Source organism: Mauremys mutica, chromosome 2 (assembly GCF_020497125.1).
Source record: "Mauremys mutica isolate MM-2020 ecotype Southern chromosome 2, ASM2049712v1, whole genome shotgun sequence".
Classification (NCBI taxonomy): Eukaryota; Metazoa; Chordata; order Testudines; family Geoemydidae; genus Mauremys; species Mauremys mutica.
Window position 1 is genome coordinate 114,065,699 of NC_059073.1, and position 21,710 is coordinate 114,087,408.

Consider the following 21,710-nt stretch of genomic DNA (forward strand, 5'->3'; position numbering starts at 1 on the left):
GCTCCAGCTCAGAATGGGGAGGAGGGGAGGACGGTACTGGAGAATGAGGTCTTCTGTGTTCCCTGTGGGACTGAGTTGAGGTCCCTCAAAATTGCTGGCAGTACATTGCCCATGGATCCCAGTTAGGCCAATGAGGGAGACCATAAGCCATGGGGGGAGGAATCCAACACTGGTCATCCCAAGTGTTGGAGGGCAAGGGTCTGGTGTCCTGCCTCTGTTGCATCTGCAATGGGGAAATACATCTCCTGGAATAAATTGCAGCTCCTCCACATATTGTATCGGAGGTGACAATCCCTCCTCATGGACAGTTGAAAATGGAGAAGCAGGTCTCCCAGAAACATAAGCAGTCAGTGACCCATGCAACCTTGGCACCGAGAGACGTCCAGAATTTGCAAGGAGTGGAGACTCAAGCTCATTCGGTACTGTAAGGTCTTTTTGGGTACTGGAAATCCTGTGGTACCAGAATTGTTGCAGAGGCTGTTGTGCAAGGCATTGACATGGGTGCCAACAAGACTGAGCATTCCATTGAAGCTGGTCTCTTTGTAGTAGCAGTCTTCGGTACCAAGCCATTTACCGCTTGGCACTTAGGTGAAGTCTTAACATGCTTCATGGTACCCGAAGTACTCGGAGCCTCACTAGCACTCGTCTCAGGGCCCAAGTTTTGCTTGGCTTATCTCCTTTTTTAAGCTTGGAATGGGATGCTCTTAGTATTGGTAGTATGGTTATCGGTACCTCAGTCAAGCACAGTGTTGGAGATGGGGTTTTAGTGCTGTCTTCCCCTTGGAAGTTCTTGGTGACTGTGATCTCGACGATGATGAGACAGACATGGAGGGTCCCTGTACAGGGAATTTCTCTGTACCTGGGTCCAAAGCCGGTTCCATCATTAATAATCTATACTTAATTTCCCTGTTTTTACTGGATCTTACTTTAAAAGAAGAGCAAATTTTACACTTGCTGGGAATGGCAGAGTCTCCCAAGCAACAAATGCAGTGGGAGTGCCCATCACTAGCAGGGATTACTTCTTGACAAGAGAGGCGCTGTTTAAATCCCGGGTAGCCCAGCATCCCCGACGGAAGAAAAATTGTTCCAACCCCTCAATAGGGGAAAAAGAAAAAAAAACAAAAATGTACTATTTATTTATTTAATGAAAACAAAAGTGGAACAAATGTTCCAACTGTAAGGTACTAAGCCTACTACTACTAAGAGCTAACTACAAAGCTAAAACACTAATAAAAAGATGAAACAGGTACAAAGCAAACAGTCACATGCTAGACTACATCTCTGGCCAAAGATGGTTGAGGAGGAACTGAGGATGGTTCACCCATCCAGCCCTATATAGCCTCTGTATGGGGCAGGAGGATGTGTAGGGTGCATGTGCCAGCAGAACAGACACTGCTACCAGAGCACACGCACACCTGAAGTAGAGCACCAACAGTGGCACTATTCAAAGAACAACTCTGGTATCTTCCTGAATGTCAACCAAATGAATGTTTATAGGAAGACTAGCATGGCTGGGGCACAGGATAGAGAGAGAAGAGATGTGTGTTTTATTCCCAGCTTTGCCACTGACCTGCTGGGCGACCTTGTACAGGTCAGTTAACCTCTCTGTGCCTGTTCTCCATTTGAATAATAAGTATAATGATACTTACCCTCTTTGTACAATGGTTTGAGATTTGCAGATATACAATCTAATTTATGGCACTGTATTGATAACAGCTGTTCCCAAGTGTGATGCAGAGAGAGAGCTGTCACTCTAAACCCTCCTTCCTTCTCCTTTCACATGTAAACCCTCCCCCAAATCTTGCTTCTCCTGTTCCATTATCTCCAAAAATGCCCTTTGTTCTATTCCAGCTGCCCCAACACCAGCATATTGCTTGGTAATCTCCACTTCTCTCCTCGCTAGTCTATCCAAAATGCTGCTGAGAGGTCTGAGGATACTTTCTAGAGCAGTCTGTCAATAAGAATTACAAACAACAACAAAAACAGTACGTGTAACCAACATCTATCAATGGATTATGACTTGTGTTATGCAGGAGGTCAGACTAGATAATCATAATGGTCCCTTCTGGCCTTAAACTCTATGAATCAATGAATTATAGATGGTATATACCAACCACTGCTACTTCATAATATAGAAAGTATTCCAGAGCCAAGGTTTTCAAGGTTATATACAAGGAACTAAGTAAGTGGCTTGGTTTTCAACAGTGCTGAGGACCCAGTAGCTTGTGATGACCTGGAAGCTGCTGGCTGTACAGTGCATATCTAGATGTGGATCAACCAACTGACTTTGAATCTACTAGTCTATTAGTTCTCTTTGATTTTACTACCTCGTCTCTATATCTTTCCTTCTTCGCTTCTATTTCTATTGGTCTTCTTTCATTTTCTCTCAAACATGCCCCACGTACTCTCCAAAGGGGTATTTCTTGTTCAGTGAAATGTACATCTGCTCACTGACTCCCATCTTCAGCTGGATGTAAGCAATGCTTGTATTACATGTCTAACTACTTTCTACAGGGTTTATACGTAAGCACGTACTTAACATGTAATTCATTAAAACCGCCCTCCAAAATTGCAGGTAGTGATCTTAAATAACAAAGATGGCAGGATGCTAACCACTGAGGGGTTCAAACAAACAGGATATAGCTCTCTGTTACAGATGGGATACATTTTAGAAAGAAGAAAACTAGGAACTGCCTGTTTTAGACAACAGCCAGTAAAAAAAAACCCTGGTTAAAAAGACTGCCGATTTTCACAAGCAATGAAACTTTAGTCCCTCTCCAAAGTGGGGCTTGAGTGAACATGTCCTGCATTTTTTGCTTGTGCATAAGGTGTTTTTTGTCTTTTGTTTAAAGAAGGTGACTCCATCTGAGTCACCCGGCCTTGCTGTATTTTCTTAGGAGAGAAGCGAGACTGTTTTAAAACCACGTCTCCATGTTTCTAGCATTTAAACAATAAAGCAAGAAAATAAAATGTACGTCCCTCTTGAAGCACATCTGAAGGTGCTGCTGAGAGCCTTTATATCCCAGTGTTGTAAAAATCATTTGTGAAAACAGTCAAAACTTTTCAAGAGAGTCAAAGAATATCTCTGAATGTTTCATCTAAATCATGTAATCGTTTTAATTCACAGTCTGACTCATTTTTTAGTGGAAGCAATTTCCGTTGTTCAGGAAACACGCCCTGGCACTGGAATGCCTGTGATACACTCTGTGAACGCCAATTTAGATGAAATGTCATCAGACTGCAGTGGGTTTTACACAGCAAAGCAGACGTGGAGGAACTTCAGGTTTGCGGCTCATTGCTATAGTTCCTTTAACAAACAATACAGTAGAAACTACCTAGTAAAAGGGGTGCAGTTGTTAATTTGTGGGCTGAATGTCTACTTTCTGGCCAAGTTTCTTCCTCCTTTGTGTATTAAAACCTGTTTGAGCTACTTTGGCCACTTTTAATGGTCCCAAAGATCAGTCCAGCTACAAACATGGAACATGGAAAATAAAGGTACAAATGCTTTAACATAATATGTGTCATACCATCATTCTTTGCTTATGCTGCTGTATGAGAGCCCAATCCTGTGAAGGACTGAGCACCCTCATCTTCCATTAAAGTCCACACACACACACACACACACACACCCCTCTGCCCGTTGTGAGTCTCCCAAGAAGTATGCAGGCCCAGGACATGAATGTTTCTGGAACATTAAATTCCCTGCCTGACCAAGAAGGGAATCCTCCTCCTCCACCCGCCAGGATAGAACAACTAGGAAAAAAGTTTGTAGGCTGAAAGTCAGGGAGTTTTCTGGCCATCATGTGACAAAATCCTGCACAGAGTATCCGTCCCTCAGTTTCAACGGTTTGTATGTGGATTGCAAATTTGTAATGGTTGTCTGCTGTGGACATAGGATACACAGGCCCTCTTTCTACTGGGCCCTTATTATCCACGATGGGTATGGTGGTATCTGCTCCAACCTTTCTAACATATGGGCCCTACATCACCTTTCTTACCCAGTGACTTCTGGAATCTTAGTGCCACTGGGCTCTCCAGATGTAGTCAGAAGAGTGGCATCCTGGAGAGAGAAACAATCCTAGCACTGGAGGGGTCACAGATAGAGCTCTTCACAAATCTGTGATCCCAAACCTGACTAGCACTGGGGAATTAAGCAATGATTCACAAGGAAAGCAACTTTTGTTTGCCACTGTCACACAGGGCCTTGAGAGCTGCCCTTTCAGAAGCTAAGAGAACAGAGTAACAAATTTAAACATAAGATCCAGCCTCCCTATCATTCACAGGAATATACAATGACTGCCTCTCTGACCAGAAAACAATGAAGTACAGATCACAGGAGCATATGACAGAGAGAGTGCTCTATCTGTAGCAGAAAACATAGTCTAATTCCCTCTTATTTCTGTTGCTGTGTGCCAAGGCTAATTGAAAGTGGAGAGCAGAGCAACAGAAAGAGTGACTGATTTGTGTGTGCAGAAATAGATGGAAAGCTACACTGGATGAAGCACTTAAAATATACTTAAGGGAACAATGCTATGCTGGTGCAGGGATGGACCAGATGACCTAATAGGGCTTTTCCATCTTGAATTTCTATGATTCTCCTAAAAACCAGAGATGGTGAACGATGTGTTCATCATTTTCTTCTTTTGAACTGTACTTTAGTTTCCTCAGGAGACAACATTGCAGCACACTGTTCCATAACAATAATCAGTAACCAAAACCCTTTTTTTCAAAAGCCAGCACTTTAGAAGAGTTATTTTGCTTCCACGGTGTGTATTGATCTAGTGTAAATACAGGTGAACTACTGTATACCTTCTGTTTCCTTCTAAGGCTGCTCCTTGCAGCAAGGAAAAAGACAGGCTATGATGATGTGTGTGCTGTTAACAGAGTAACATTAAGAATTATAAATGATGTTCCAAATCTTTAGGTCTTTTTCCAGGCAAAACTCCCATTTGACTCCAGCGTGACAAAGACTGCACAAAACAAAGTAAGGCTCTCCAGGCTTGGTTCAATAAAAATAAATATAGGAAATGATATAATCACAATAGAATAGTGTGGTCAGGCAGACTGAGCATGATATTGGGAACCACAGATGCCGGATCTCTAAGGACAGCTCTTCTACTGAATTCCTGTGTGGCTCTGGGTAAGTTACTTAATCTTTTTTTCCAGGTTTCCAAATCTATGAAGTGAGGATAAAAATACTTTATTACCTACTCCACAGATATGGTGTGAGGATTAGTTAATTTTTGTACAGACTCTGAAGATGTGAATTCACCATTACTCTAATTAGCTCCCAGAAGTCATTGGGAGGAGTATATTTAAATGGCAGCTGATTATAACAACATTATTTTTAGATTATATTAATACTCTATATTTTAAAATTATATTCATATCATAATTAGGTCCCCAGAATACACTGGAGGGTGTAAACAGATAAATGAGAGCTAATTGTAAAAAAAATTACAGTGATAATACTTTATTATAATTAGCTCCTATTTAAATATACTCCCCCAATGTATTCTGGGAGCTAATATATATTCTACATATAGGAATATCAGAATGTGGGAATGTTACTATTCTATATTATATATATAGCAAGAATAACTTCTGTCCTCTCAACACAAAACTAAATCCTCTTCATATTGTAAATTTCCTAACAGTAATGGTTGTGTACCTACTAATGAGGTTAAAATGCTTTTAAATATCTAAGTTACACTGTGGATGAGGTCATCAGAGACTTCGACACACTGAGATGAAATATCTCCCTAACCAGGCAAATTCAAATCAGAGAATTACTTGCTGCTATACTGGGACACAGTTGATCTGGGAAGAGACCCAAGTTCTGGAATCTACAGGAAACCTAAATTAAACCCACATTTTAATCCTATCTCTACGTGACTCTTTCTGAATTCTGGAAGCATCCCTTGTGGGAAACACAGCTGGTGGAGTATTTTAACTGGAATGTTGTCAGCCGGATTCTTATAGGCTTCTTGAGAAGTTGACACTTCACTGGATGAGACTGTGCCTTGCAGTTTTGTTTTTATAGCCAGCAACTGAATATGCTTTCTACCAGATGATGGCACTCTATCCTTCTGCAAGGGAGCTCTTCCCAGTGTGCAGCACTACAACACATTGGCTACACTGACATATCTGTGAACAAGACATGACATAAATGCTACCTACTAATTTGTACCTCTTCTGCTGGTGCAGAGACCAGTGGTCTGGCTGGAGAGGGAGAGAAATGAGAGCAAGATGAAAATTGCAGAAGGGAAATTACTATCTTTGAAATCTCATTATTCTAAGCAACAATTTATAAACAAATTATAATAACTGGTTCTGATCCAGGGACTGTTTTTCTGAGCACGAAGCCGAAGAAGAGATGTGAGGCTCTAAGCCTACACTGCAATGATATCACTGGAGATTTGAAGGCTGTAAACCAGGGGTAGGCAACCTATGGCACGCATGCCAAAGGCGGCACGTGAGATGATTTTCAGTGGCACTCACACTGCCTGGGTCCTGGCCACCAGTCTGGGGGACTCTGCATTTTAATTTAATTTTAAATGAAGCTTCTTAAACATTTTAAAAACCTTTATCTACTTTACATACAACAATAGTTTAGTTATATATTATAGACTTATAGAAAGAGACCTTCTAAAAACGTTAAAATGTATTACTGGCATGCAAGACCTTAAATTAGAGTGAATAAATGAAGACTTGGCACATCACTTCTGAAAGGTTGCTGACCCCTGCTGTAAACGAAAAGCAATTCTGTGGATCCTCCTTATGTCTCTTAAAGTGATACTGTTAATATAAAAACATATATAATAAAAAAAACAATATACTCGCCTCCTTATATGGATTACTGATAATACCAGAAGCCCCAATGCATAAATGGAAACACAACTGCACACCTAATTTGCATGCTCAGTTACCCGCTTGTACGCGGGCAGTTATGGAAGCATAGGCCTTGGATTGTTAAAACCAAAAGAATTTCAGAGCTCTAATCTACTCCTCAACACTGATGTTGTTTGTTTCCCTTCTACAACTCACTCATTTTGGAAAGCAATACTGTACTAAACCAGTTAGTTTTTGGTCCATCTCTCTTTGTGATGCTCACGGACCAGCCACCATTGTGCAGCGTCTGGGTTCTGAACACTGCAGGGAAATATTTAAAACTAAATCTAAACCACTTACACTGAGATTTGTTTTGCTTTTCAAAAAAATAACCCACATACTTCTCTGAACTAAACTGCTATCTAACTGATCTAATCTATTCCCCTGCTCATCACTGCGGAATCTGAGCTACTTGGATAGTGGACAGTATCAAATTAACGATTTATGACCATTGAACTCTGGGTCCAAAAGGCCCTTTGCAAAGTTATAATTTCCTTCTTTACAATGCAAGCGAGTATGACACAAAGTGAAGTGCGGGTAGCCTAGGTTCTGGGATGATTTTTCTTCTAACATTTCCCTTGAACACACAGCATGAGAGCTGTGCAGCACTTACACCACTCCTAACCAAAATCTGAATGACACTCTGTGTAGCGTTTCAGTGCCTTCAATGAGTGAGCGAAAGCATTACAAGAAAGCTCCAAGTTTCAAGCCATGGAAATTCACAGCCTTGTCCCCTCTTTACCCCTCAGAGACAGTTTTTCATTCGAGACTGAACAGTACTGGAGCCTTCTGAAGCAGGAATCAGTCAAAGCTAAAACTCAGCTGTCAGACTGAAAAGCATATGCTTTTTTGAGGTTTAAACTGAGTAATTTTACATTTTAATACCACTAGGAGCCTGGCTCAGATTTGATCCTTTCTTTGGGTCCTCTAGTTATAAAGTACAATGGGGCCTGTTCCCAATAATATCACTGCCTACAGTCCCAGTGCATAGGACAATGGACTAGACACTCAGAGACCTGGATTCTATTCCTGCGTCTGGAACTGACCCACTTTGTGACCTTGGGCAAATCCCTTCTGTGCTTCTGCTTCCCCTACCGCCTTTTGTCTGTCCTGTCTATTTAGACTGCACACTAGTCAGACTGGGGATCATTCTTTTACTATGTGCAGTGCAGCTCTGATGTTGGTTGGGACCTAATACAACGAAGTAATAGTACTAATGTCTACAGGTTTGCAATATGATCTGGGTTGTTGAACTAACAATTTGAAACAAGTACACAAATGATTCCTTCCCCCAGGCATAGTCAAACCATAAGATGATTCTCCTCTTTCCCCAGCGTTACTCTGGTGTAACTTCACTGACTTAAACTGAGTTTAAACTGGTAGTGAGAGGAGAATCAAGTCCCGTGGTTTCCCAAAACAAGATCTACCATTGCATAAAATGGGCCTGATTTATTACTGGTATAACTCCACCGGCACCGTACAAGGGGTGACTTTGGGCCAGTGAGATCTCTAACGTGGCATGCGCTGTTAGGTGTGTGCCAGATGAAGAACTGAGAACACAACTCCCCCTCGGAAGGCGCTGTAAGGTAAGTTGTTTCCAGGAAGACAGAACTGGTATCTTTCCACGTACGCCCACAATTTGCAATGCTCATTACCTGTGCTCGATGCTCTCCAACTGCAAACTGTATCACAGCAATGCCTGGGTTATGGCTGTCTTCAATCCTCTCCACTGTGCTGGAGTCTATTTTCAGGTCATTGCTAATTTCTGCACTCTGTATAAAGTCTTCTGTTTTTAAGTCCTCTACTTTCTTCAGCTCCCCATTGGCCAACTGAATGATTGACCCTTTCATGAAGTAAGGAGGCAGTGTCGGAGGAGCTGCCGTTGGAGAAGCTACAGACTGCACCACCGGGAGGTGGATCTGGGCCTGCACCAAGGCTGCCTGGTAGGCTGGCTGGGTTGCTAGAGACTCAGCACTGAAATTCTCACTCTTAGGAATGGTGGTAGTGACAAATGTATGAGGCACTGCTGCAAACTGGGGAGATGAAGTGACTATAGCAGGTGCTACTCCTGATGATTCAACGTCTGCATTGCCAACTGGTATAAGCAGGGGCTGGGTGCCAGGGATCACCAGGTGCTGTGGCAGGTTTCCAGGGTAACCAATCGCTTGCTGCTGACTGCTCAGATAGCCAATTACTGGCGGCTGGGCCCCGGCATAGAAGGCTGTCGCAGGCAGCCCGACAGGGAGTTGCTCTGAGGCGCTGTGGGTGGTCTGAATGACAGTGTGGGGGGACAGCGTGGCGACCGCTTTCATCCCCTCGTGGCCCATAGTCTGTTGCGGAGATAAAGCATAAGACCTGTGGGCTGGCTTTCCTAAATGCAGGTTTCCCTTGTCATTGAGGACTGAGGGAGGAGTTTCTCTGCTGGTGGCCTGCTGTACCTCCATCTCCGTAATAGGTGTGCTGCTGTTCGGTACAACCATAACAGAGGCCCGGATGCCTGAGGAATCCCGTGCACTGTACTCAGCAGGACTCGAGTGCACCACCACATGTCTGGTCTCATAATGATGAGGAGCTGGTTTATTGCCTGCTTTGACTAGACTCACATCTCCAGAGGGTGAGAGGCCATACCTCCTGCTTTTCTCAATCTCTCCATTCAGTATTTCCTTCGCCTGCATTGCCTGCAGCCTGCTGCTCTCGGCTTTCTTGGTAGAATCCCTCGTAACGAAGTGGCCCCCGGAGTCCGAGTACTGCACCACCACTTGGGAGGAGGGGCCGAGGGTGAGTGTGTGTGGAATCGCCGTTTGGTGGGGATGCAAATGGACTGGGATGGTCGGAGGAGAGACATTTCTGACCGCGCTCTGGGGAGAGCTGGAAATGTGGACATACTGGTTTTGCTGAGTCGGTGGAGGAGACCCTGCTGCAATCAATCCAGGTGTCCTGACTAGATGCTGCTCAACTTTGTGCCCCTGCTGACTTAAGCTGCTCATGCTGGCCAGGAAAGTGGAATAAGCCTCCAGCTGGGAACGCTGGGATGGAGTGGTTGCAACAGCAGTGGCAGAGGCTGCCGCACAAGTTGCGGAATTGGCTGTCGGGGAAATCAACTGGGAGGGGATGAATCCGGCGTATGGTCCACTGTACTGGGGCCCAACGAACTGGAAAGTGTGCTGCAGGTGCGTGTACTGCACCGGGGATACAGGCGTCCCTGACTGTGAGAGTGCAGGCGAGTACACTGTGGGAAGTGTTGTTGAGACTGGAACGGACCTGGGAGCACTCGGTGGAGAATAGTCCATTCCTGTAGACGATGTTTTGTGTAAACCCTGCTGCAAGCCAATCTCCACTGAACTCCCTCCAGGCCGGTGCCTTCCACCCATGCTGCTCTGGCTGCTGGGCGTACTGGAGAGCCATGTTAAGTTGTCCGTGCGGTGGTTTTCGTTTGGCAGGACCACTGGCTTCACCTCGGACGGCAGGCTGGTGGTGGGGATTTCTCGCTTTTTGGGCGGCAGGCATTCATTGCTCCTCTCTTGGTTGGATTTCATCTTTCGCCGTCCCCCCTCCACTGTTCTTGTTTCACTGTCTGGCTGGTTCTGATTTCAGTCTGATAAATGGAAAGTCACATTTGATTTCTGAAGGGGATCCAGTGACTTCATGAGGAATCATCTCCCTGTGAGCACAATGCTCCAGCAGCTGCTCTGGATTCTGGAACGAGAAAGAAGGGGAAAGGGAAATCAAAATATTAGCACTGGGGGAAAAAAAACGCTCTACAAAGTTAAGACCAGACCTTTAGTGCTGCATGCACTCCAAGGATCTGTTTATTGCTATACTGTAAAAGCAGCTAAACACTGGACATATTAACACATCCTGAAAATTATTAAGACATTAGACAAATCAAAACTCAAAATTTCTAATTTTCAGCAGTTAACAGTGGTAACTTATTTCTTAACACCCAGAGGCTCCTTCTTTCTTCCTCTGTGCAAAAGCCTTGTGTTTTCAAAATATATATTTCATTCTCCTCTCTCACCCTCCAATCCCCACAAACGATTGTATGATCCATCAGAGTGTGTTGTACAACATGGGATCACTGCATTATCTCACGTGCTATAGGACAGGGAGATCTGAAGAACTCACATGGAAAATATTTACATTAGCAACAAGTAGCTGTTAGCAGTGTATAAGTAAGGTGCATTACTTCTGAACTCTTATGCCTCTGAGTCACCAACAGTGACTTCATTTTGCTTCGGTCTGCACAGCAAACACAGCAGTTACCTTTTTTCTCTCCCCTCATGCCACAGCTCATTACATTGAGACACAAGTGCCCTTCATCTACTAGTCTGGCATTAAACCTCCGTCAAGCCATTTCTTTACAGCAGTAGCATAAAGCCAAAGATGGCTGGGAGCCAGATTTCTCATGAGGTTTCTCCTGCTTTTTTGAGCTCCCTCTGCTATTGGTCACTCAGAGGAAAGTGACCATGTAGATCTCTACTCTGGAAAAATGATTGGTTGCTGCATATCTGCCTGCATAGGTTAAACTGTACCAACGCGTTTAAAACTATACACCATGATGATGACCCTAGACACAGCTCCTACTAGATCATATTCCCTTGTTTCCTAGCAACAAATGAACTATGAGGCACAGCTGCTGTATGTAACAAACAGATTTCCACTAGTGCAGGGACAGAGGATTTACAAAGTCAATGGGAATTGCTCTCTAACAAGAAGCAGATTAAATATTCCTCCTATGAGGCCACAGCTTGAGTTGAGGATTTCATAGCCAAGAAGCAGAGCAGCAAAGTTCAGCTCAGAATTCGGGTCTGAATGTTCCCAGAGTTCAGAGATGTATCAGTCTGTCCCTTCCTGTTAGGACAGAATGGAGGCCACCAGCAAACCTGGATGCCAATCTGAACTCACCAAAGTTGCAGGGTGTGGGGTTTTGATTTGCACCTATCTTTACAGCAGAGATAACAGGAACCCAAAGGCTTGTGATTTATGCAAACTGTCATCTCTTCCCTCTGCCCTAGCTATAAAATTATTTTTGCCATCCTTGATATAGGGAACAAAGTCTCTCTAATTCTTTCATTACCTGCTAAAGAAAATACTCAATAATTAATTACTCTGGTAGACACTAAAAATCATGGACTGAACAGAGACACTGGATTTATGGCTTATTACAACAATCTGTAACCCACTAGCCCCCCTTTTTGTCCAGTGACTGCAGAGGTGTTAACGGCCCACTCTGTCTTGACTGGTCCCGTACAATATGTGCTAACTACTTATGATAAACAATCTGTTCCACTCCTTGCTGTGAGGCTTGATGTTCCTTCCCCAGACCTGAAGAGCTCTGTGTGGCTCGAAAGCTTGTTTCTCTCACAAACGAAAGTTGGTCCAATAAAAGATATTTTCTTTAGAGAGACAGGTGGGTGAGGCAATAACATCACACCAGTTTAATCCCTGACTTTTTTTTTTTTTTTTTTTACAGTCACAGTATTTCCCCCCAGATATCATGAACTCCTGCTTTGCCTTCTTTTATAATTAAAACTTTACAGAAAATGAAACTCTTCTCACGCCCTTCCAGCCATTGCTTGGCATCTGTACTGTTAGTTGTTTTTTTAAAGATATGCAAGGTGGGCGTTCAGAAATCTTATGCCTCACGCTCAGAACTTTTAACAAGAATCGCATTTCTTATGAGAGAGAGCGAGACACACAAAGTCAGAGGATCGCTTAGTGGAAACTGATGATGTAACAGACATTAAATGTGAACACTACGTATCAGTAATAGTTTTCTTATCTTACAGCAAATAATATTCCTTTTATAGCCCCTGCCTTCATTGCTTTGGTTCTAGTACAAAGCATGGAACAATAAACCTGCTGTATAACTCTTGCATAATATTTTGGAGACATGGCAGACTGAGATTAAATCTCGCTTTAAGGCCATCATTTGGATTTATGTGCCCAAATTTGAGGTGCCTTCAAGATATTATAATCTTATGGGGAAAATCTATAAGTATGCTATGGTCCAGGGCAGTCTCCTTTTTAAGCTGATTATTCCATTTCTGAAAATTTTAAATCGAAAACAAACAACCACCACCACTAGTTGCATAGCCCCTACATAAATACTATCTGTTGTGCTTCTCCATTGATGTTTTTATAGCAATAATTACTGCTAGATAGAATTAAGCTGACATTGGCAGGTGGACAAGTTATCTGTAGGTTTTAGAGTTCTTAAACAAAAGCAGCTATATTAGCTTCAGTTCTCTGCCAAACCCAGGCAAAAATAATGCTGCGAGGGACAGCACGGTCTCTAGTGCTCACAGCAGGGGACAGAAGTCAGGCCTCCTGGGTTTTATTCCAACCTGAGCGCTGACACTAATTTGCTGCCGGATTGTCGATGACTCACTTAAAAATTCTCTCTCTCAATGTGTCCATCTGTAAAACAGGTCTAGTACAACAGTCCTGAGAGGCTTTGTTAATTCTTGAAAGCTCTTTAAATACTCTTTAAGACCCGGAGCTGCTTTCCTATACAAGTGCCAAGTATGATGATGATGATGATGATGATGATGATGATGTTAGGCAGAAAGGGAGAAAATTTGAAGAAGAAAATGGCTTTTAAGTGACTATATTAAAGCATATGCAAAGCTTAAAAAAATAGTTTCTTGAGCGTGCCTTTTCAGAAACAGTTCCACGCACAATACCAGTTGATATGCCCAGCTATAAGGACTTGCCAGTGAGCCAGGGAAATCTGTTACTACTGTGACTCAGTAGGAATTTTAGCTAGATAAGGACAGGCAAGAATCAACAGCCCCTTTATTTGTACTGTTGTTATCGTTATTCATAACAGTTGCTCCGTCTGTTTTGGCAACAGCTAAAATTATTCTATTACATTTGACTTATCGATTTTTATTTTTAAGTTTAACTAAAAATAAAATTGCCATGCTACATTTGCGCAGTCACTGTTAGTTAACTTTAGCTCACTGTAGTGTTCTATCCTGGGCATCAAACATTGGCACATAAAGCAAAAGCTCTCCCTGACTCAGGAAGCTGCATTGAGGCGCTGGGGTGGAACCTGTTTTACACATTCATTTGTATTGCTTCCATTTTTACAGCCAGCTCAGACAGAACTCGGGTAGTTGACAGGATTGGCCTGTCCTTTGATCTGTTCTCGAGATGGGCCTGAACCAACCCCCGAGCTCCAAATACATTGAATTAAAGGTAAAGTTTGGATTCAAATCTGAAACTGACCACTGGCACTTTTGTGTACAACAGGCTAAAGCAAAACTTCAGGTCTAAATCCACTCCAATTTGGGGACGCTTGTATATGGAAGAGAAGTGGTTGGGCCCTCTGGGTCTAATAGGCTGAACCAAACCCCAGATCTAGATGTTCCAGAACTTGGAGGAAGTTTCAGATTTGCCACCTCGAATTTGTTGTAGGGAGTGTTACAAATACCTCAGTGTAGTTTCACTTTGCAGGACTCTGTGGAAAGATTTTGTTCTGCTTCCCCCTCCGTAGGTTTGTACACCCGAGTTTTGGGTTTGAGTAAACCCCTGATGCGCAAAATGAAATTCAATCCAAACAGCCAATTATCAACAGCTTTTGCAATGAATTTATGCAAAATTATGGATTTCTGATTTGAGGGAAAAACCATAAATGAGCCCTAAGTCATTTAAAAGGTCCTGGAGTCTTAGCAAACCTTTTTGTGATCAACCTGGTATTGACTTTGTAATAAGATCTGAAACCTGGTGAATTTCACATGGTTTTGTTTTGCTTTTTTGAAAATATTTCGTACAATTCTGCTCTTAATCAGTGGCAACAAAAGGGGTTCCCATAATGTCCAGGTTCTGGAGAATGGAGGACAAACAAGCTAACATAGGGAAATAACAAAATAATAATAGAAAGGAGATTTCGAGTGAAATGTAAATATTGGCCAAAATTCTCAAACCTGGCTACTTAAAGTTACTCTTCTAACTCTTATCATATAGACAAACGACAGGATCCTCAGAAATGCCAGGTACCCACTGAAGCAAAAATCAGCCCTTTTTTACTTAGGTGCTTCCAATGGAGCCGTAAGCTTTGGCCTAATATTTTAAGTATAATTTCAATTACAACCACAAGGCTAGAACGGGGACCGTTTGGCCAAAGTGAAGAGGGCAAAAGGACCACTCAAAGGAATGAGGTAGAGGATGACTTAATTCATTTTCACTTGCTATCCTAGAGTCACATTTTCATCCTGCTTGCATCCCTAGATGTGGCTTTGTTTAACATTTATTATTTACACATTTACTTTGCTGGATTGTAAGTCATTCCCAACTCCTACATTTCCTTTTCTCATTGAACTTGAGAGTTTTCAATCAAAATTTGCAGGATGTGTAATACAGCCGTAAACACTGGATGATCATCACTCCCACCATGTGTGTGTGTGTGAGGTACATACGAATGTGTCTGTGTCTGTGTGTGTGTTGAAGGCTGAGGAGGTAAAGGGGACAAGAGGAGATTGGCGAGAACAGCTGGACTTTGATATTTCTGGCAGCTAGTGCACATGGAACATTGCTGAAGTGTCTGGGTTGCCAGTGTCCGCTGGCGGCCTGCCCATACTCAAATTCCTGGAAAGGCTCAAGTTGGAGGAGTCCCCGTCTAGGTCTGTGCGGGTCCCAAATGGATTGTTCAGTAGGGCTCAGAATATGCACTTTCATGCTAAATTGTAATCTGTTTCCACAAAGGCCTCAACACATCTACCTACCAGAATGGTATTTTCATAGTTATTTTTCTAATGAATGTAAAGCTCATGAAAAGAGCCTGACTGATAGCTCTGGAAATCAAAATCCTTTCTATATCCATATAGTAGGTACATCAAGTGCCATAATAGCAATGCAAGCTTCCCTTAACGTCTTATCCCTGACACAAGAAACCACTCTGAGGGGAGTTCAGACTCTGTGAGCCAGACTTTTAAAGGCATTTAGGTGATTAAGACTGTAGATACATGCCTAGTGGGATTTGAAGTTCCCACTAGGAATTAGGCCCCTTGGCACTTCTGAAAATCCCACTGTGCTCCTACCTGCATCTTTAGGTATCTAATTGCCTTTACAAGTGTGGCCCCAGATCCTGGTCTTTTTGCTGAGACTACTAACCAGGGTATTAGGTAGTACCAATCTTATACACTAGAAACAGGACTGAGGCCACAAGCTCATTTTCACATCAGCCACAGAACAGTCACCAGAAGAGAACAACTTTCAGTCATCAACCTAAGCTTTATTCAAACCAGCATACTAGAGAGGAAAGGCCCTGGAGACCCCCATCCTGGTAATACACGTTATTACCAGTTTTTAGTATTGCATTTTCCCACACAAGCCACGACTGGCAGTTTCACTCATCCATCAAGTCAATACACAATGCACTGCCTGCTGCCAGTCACCATGTTCTGTCAGCCAAGTGCAGAGCAATTCAATTTGATCCCACTTAATAATCAAACAGTGCATTGAAAAGACAGACCCTTGAATCAAAGTGTGGCACAACTTTGTCATGGTATGCTGTATACAGCCCTGTAGAATCAACTGCACACCCCATCAATATTGTCCATAACACCTATTAGACAAGCAAGGCTTGAGCCTGTAAAGTAACGAGCACACTCAACTCCCACTGAAGTCAACAGGAGAAGAGATAAGTCAGCCGCCCATGTCAGAAGCTCAGCATCCTGCAGGTTTGTGCTTGTGTAGATCAGAAGATGGCCAAGTTGTGGACAACTCTGCAGCTACGTTCTGATTCTCAGATCTATACGCCAGCTTTCCCCAAACTCTACACACTAACATCTGCCAGCTACATATTCATAGTTGTAACTGGCACAGATTTCATTAGCCTTGCCATGTGTAGCTTAGTGCAGACCAACAACAGCGACGCAAGTTTATGGTCGAACCCTACCAATTTCACAGTTCTCTGGCAGATTTCCCAGGAGGGCCAGCTGCAGCGATCCATTAACAAGAAACATAAAAAAACGCTGATAAAATTTGAAAATCTCTTCCCAGAACTAAAAGATTCCTGATCAACACCGTCTGTGTGTGAAATTGTCCACTGCGGTGTTGGCACTTAGTACATTTTTGAGAATCCACCATAGCAAATTGATACCATTTTTGCTGAGTGAGCAACATCCCACCTCCCGCCCACCATCAGATCAGATCTCCTGTGCTCAATATAAAAAGCAACTGATATAAGCCAACTTGAAGCAGGAGAGCATTGGATGTGAGCTAGCCAATAGCTCAATGATGCTTCAATATTTTATGGTGTGCGTGTGTGCACAAGTATGGGGTCAGAGTTGTGATTAGCTGATGGTTTAGGGAAAGCAATCTCCAAAGGGAGTGAGTGGCAGTATACTCACATCACTGGACTGCCATGTGTTCCAACTGAGTCATTCACTTATTTTATGACATTTATACATGTGTGTCACAGAAAGAGATTGTTTAGAAAACAATGTCAATGCAAGAACACTATCACAGGATAACTGTCTGCTCCTGTTACCCAAGTGCTGAATTTGTTGAGATGAAGGTGAAATCTTTATTTTCTAAGCAGGGCACATTTGTCCTGTGGCAATGTTCTACTACAATTACTTTAGTTATGTAGACTTAATTATCTTATATGATGGATGTTGGTGAGCTGCACAAGAGTGGCAGTTACTCACTGTGCTATTATTAACCTGCTGCATTATGATTAATTTAGAGGTGGATTTAATTTTCAAAAGTTTGCAGACTTCCCAAGTCATTTTACTTGGGGATTACCACATAACCCTCTACCTCTGTGTGCAAGGAAAAGATGCTTCCTCTCCACCCCCGAGTACGAATAATCATGCAATGAGTTTTGAAGGCAGCAACAGAAGAACACAACTATCTGTGCATAGATTTAGACATGCAGCCACATGTCTATTGCACAGTAATTTTATGCTGCCATTTTCAAATATTATTAGCATGGATTCTTAGCTGTACATTTGCTGAGTCCTTACTCTCACATTTCTCATGTCAAAGCCCTTAACAAATGTTAAAACTTCCTTTCTGGAACATTTTGCACTGAGTTACTTTGGAGGAAAGCTTGTTCTCTGCACACAGGCTGAGTAAACAAGTTGTGAAGGGAATGTGTTCTCTCCAGCTTGTCTACACTACAGCTTATGTCAGAATAACTTACGTTGCTCACCAGGGTGAATAAATCATCCCGAGGGAGGTAAGTTACAATGACTTAGCTTCTGCTGTTTGGGGGTCTGGAGTAGTTAAGCCAATAGGAGAGCTCTCTCCCACTGGCTTAGAGTGGCTACATTAGAGAGCTTACAGCGGTGCAGCTGCATCAGTGCAACCTCGCCACTGTAAACTCTCTAGTGTAGCCATGCCCTTCCAAAGCTACAGTGCCATTCCGCAGCAACTGCTGCAAACTAAGGGCTGCAGCAATGTCTCCCCCTCCACGTCACAGGGACCACCCTCACTGGAGTCCCCAGAAATTCCCTGCAAATTCCACAGTACTGCCAATCCCAGGCATTCAAAAGTCATGGATTCAAGCCCCTGCAAAAACCACAAGATTGGCTTAAAACTCATGAGATTTTTTTTTAAATTACACATTTTAGGTCTTTTTATTAGCCTTCCTGTGTTTGAACCTTTAGGGTTCTCATGCTCCTGCTTTGAGAACCATAAGGGCTAGAAACTTACTTTTTCTTTTAAACGAAAGCTGAGATTTCCACGTAATCATCTGACTCCAGGAGCTGGGGCATTAAAAAAACAACACCAAAATATTGCAGGACTTGTGATAAAATTGTGAGAGTTGGCAATACTGATAAGAGAGGAGGTCCCCTCTGAGCAAGGGGGTATGGACTCCAGGGCTCTCCAATCCTGTGGAGAATGAAGCAGCACTATTTGTCAGTTAGTAAAGGCCTTACTGTAAGCTTTTTGGGGTAGAGACTGTCTCTAACTAGGAGTATGTAAACTGCCTACCACAACCTCTAGGAACTACTGTAACCCAAAAACCAGGATAACTACAAGTATGGCTTTCCATCTGCATAGCAAATAGAGAAATAGATACTGTACATCCAATAATTCTCCTAGGATAAGCATCTATAGCTTTAAATTAGGGCTGTCAATTAATCACAGTTAACTCATGTGATTAACTAAAAAAATTAATTGTGATTGATTAATTGCGCTGTTAAGCAATAATAGAAACCATTTGAAATGTATTACATATTTTTGGATGTTTTTCTGCATTTTCAAATATAGTGATTTCAATTACAACATAAATACAAAGTGTATAGTGCTCTCTTTATATTTTTTATTACAAATATTCACACTGGGAAAAATTATAAAAATAGTATTTTTCAGTTCACCTCATACAAGTACTGAAGTGCAAGCTCTATCATGAAAGTGCAACTTACAAATGTAGGGTTTTTTGTTACATAACTGCATTCAAAAACAAAACAATGTAAAGCTTTAGAGCCTACAAGTCCACTCAGTCCTATTTCTTGTTCAGCCAATCACTCAGACAAACAAGTTTGTTTACATTTACAGGAGATAATGCTGCCCACTTCTTAATTACGTCACCAGAAAGTGAGAACAGGCGTTCGCATGGCACTGTTGTAGTTGGCATTGCAAGATATTTATATGCCAGATGCGCTAAAGATTCATATGCCTCTTCATGATTCAGCCATCATTCCATGCTGATGACGCTCCTTAAAAATATAATGCATTAATTAAATTTGTGACTGAACTCCTTGGGGGAGAATTGTATATCTCCTGCTCAGTTTTACCTGCATTCTCGGATAAATAGCAGTTATAGCAGTCTTGGGTGATGATCCAGCACATGTTCGTTTTAAGAACACTTTCACTGCAAATTTGACAAAATACAAAGAAGAAACCAATGTGAAATTTCTAAAGATAGCTACAGCACTCGACCTTAGGTTTAAGAATCTGAAGTACCTTTCGAAATCTGAGAGGGATGAGGCATGGAGCATGCTTCCAGAAGTCTTAAAAGAGCAACACTCTGATGCAGAAACTACAGAACCCAAACCACCAAAAAAGAAAATCAACCTTCTGCTGGTGGCATCTGACTCAGATAATGAAAAAGAACATGTGTCGGTCTGCACTGCTTTGGATCATTATTGAGCAGAACCCGCCTTCAGGATGGACGCATGTCCTCTGGAATGGTGGTTGAAACATGAAGGGACATATGAATCTTTAGCACATCTGGCATGTAAATATCTTGTGACGCCGGCTACAACAGTGCCATGCAAACACCTGTTCTCACTTTCAGGTGACATTGTAAACAAGAAGCAGGCAGAATTATCTTCTGCAAATGTACACAAACATGTTTGTCTGAGTGACTGGGTGAACAAGAAGTAGGACTGATTGGACTTATACGCTCTAAAGTTTTACATTGTTTTATTTTTGAATGCAGGTTTTTTTTTGTATATAATTCTACATTTATAAGTTCAACTTTCATGATAGAGATTGTACTACAGTATTTGTATTAGGTGAATTGAAAAATACTATTTCTTTTGTTTTTTACAGTGCAAATATTTGTAATAAAATTATAAAGTGAACACTGTACACTTTGTATTATGTGTTGTAATTGAAATCAATATATTTGAAAATGTAAAAATCCAAAATATTTAAATAAATGGTATTCTATTATTAACAGTGCGATTAATCGCAATTAATTTTTTTAATCGCTTGACAGCCCTACTTTAAATCGAGTGGGCCAGAGCTATACATTTTGGATCCAACTTAGAGAGTTTGGATCTGGAGTCTTAGTTCTGGCTTATCGTGAGTTATAAGCTAATGCTCTTTGAACTAAATCCTCTGTGAATTTTTTCATCATTTTATCATATTTAAAGCACAATTCTTGTGGTTTTGATTTTTCAGACCTTACAGATTTTTCAGACCTTACCAAAAAACTTGCTCTTGTTTCCATTGAATTTAATCGTGAAATCCCAATTAACCTGAGTGTGAGCAAGGTTGGCCCCAAATGGGCCTGATTCTCCACTATGCAAAATGCACATAAGTCCTTCCAGGACAGAATGGTGGCCTGTTACACCCACTTTGCCCAGCTGGGAACGGCTACACAGGATGCAATGCGGAAGAGAATCAGGCTCAGACAGGTCTAAACCTTGTTCCTCCATGAAATACAAAAAGGAAAAGTACTGTCCTCCTACAGCCCCTTACGCTTAGATGATGACTGTCCGGGGGCGTAGGCAGAGGCTGGACTTCAGAGCTGGGAATCCTATGATGAGACATATCAATAGTACGACCTAAAACGGCCTCGCACAAACAACATGTGTGGTTATGTTAAATGATAGTGTAAGATAACCACTCGTGAAAGATTATAATAAGCAGCCCCTAGCAGATGGGTTTGTTGCGCAGCATCATTGCACCGACAAAATTTACAACTGACAACAATGGACTTTCACCCATTTATGCCTTTAGTGAATTTGACTCATTACATGAAACACAAGCAAAAGCTGCTATAAAGGGCCATGGGGAATCCCTTCTGTCCTGGAGGTTAGTGACTGCAATGCACTGGGGCCTGAGGCACTGTCAATGTCTGAGTACGTTCTACAGTTCATTCCAGCACACTTTTCAGCAGAGAGCACCCCATGTATAAATGTGCCCTCAGTGGGATCTTACCTTCAGATGTTTTAAGGGCTGCCTTGCTTCTATTCCCACGCATAATCAAATCTCAGGCTTCAGAGTGTAAACTGACTGTCATATAGGTCAGTATGGAATTATTTAGCCCATCTCTAGTATTGCACAATTGGACAGATGCACTGTGTGAGGTTTTTTTTTTAAACATTCCTTTAAAGCATCTGGTACTG

The 21,710-nt window shown here is 42.2% G+C and overlaps 1 protein-coding gene across 10 annotated transcripts in view; it reads right to left on the bottom strand.

Moving 5' to 3' along the window:
- The window catches only part of ATXN1 (ataxin 1), a 291,406-nt gene that overhangs the window by 11,546 nt on the left and 258,150 nt on the right, over nt 1–21,710 (bottom strand). For 8 of the 10 annotated variants that reach the window (XM_045008279.1, XM_045008280.1, XM_045008285.1 and 5 more), the window contains one exon: nt 8,547–10,587. In XM_045008279.1, coding sequence (XP_044864214.1) covers nt 8,547–10,427 — 1,881 coding nt within the window. In that variant the 5' untranslated portion in view covers nt 10,428–10,587. Of the gene's footprint in view, nt 1–6,190; nt 6,223–8,546; nt 10,588–11,154; nt 11,437–21,710 lie in introns of those variants that run through there. The other 2 variants (XM_045008284.1, XM_045008288.1) reach the window with 2 other exon arrangements.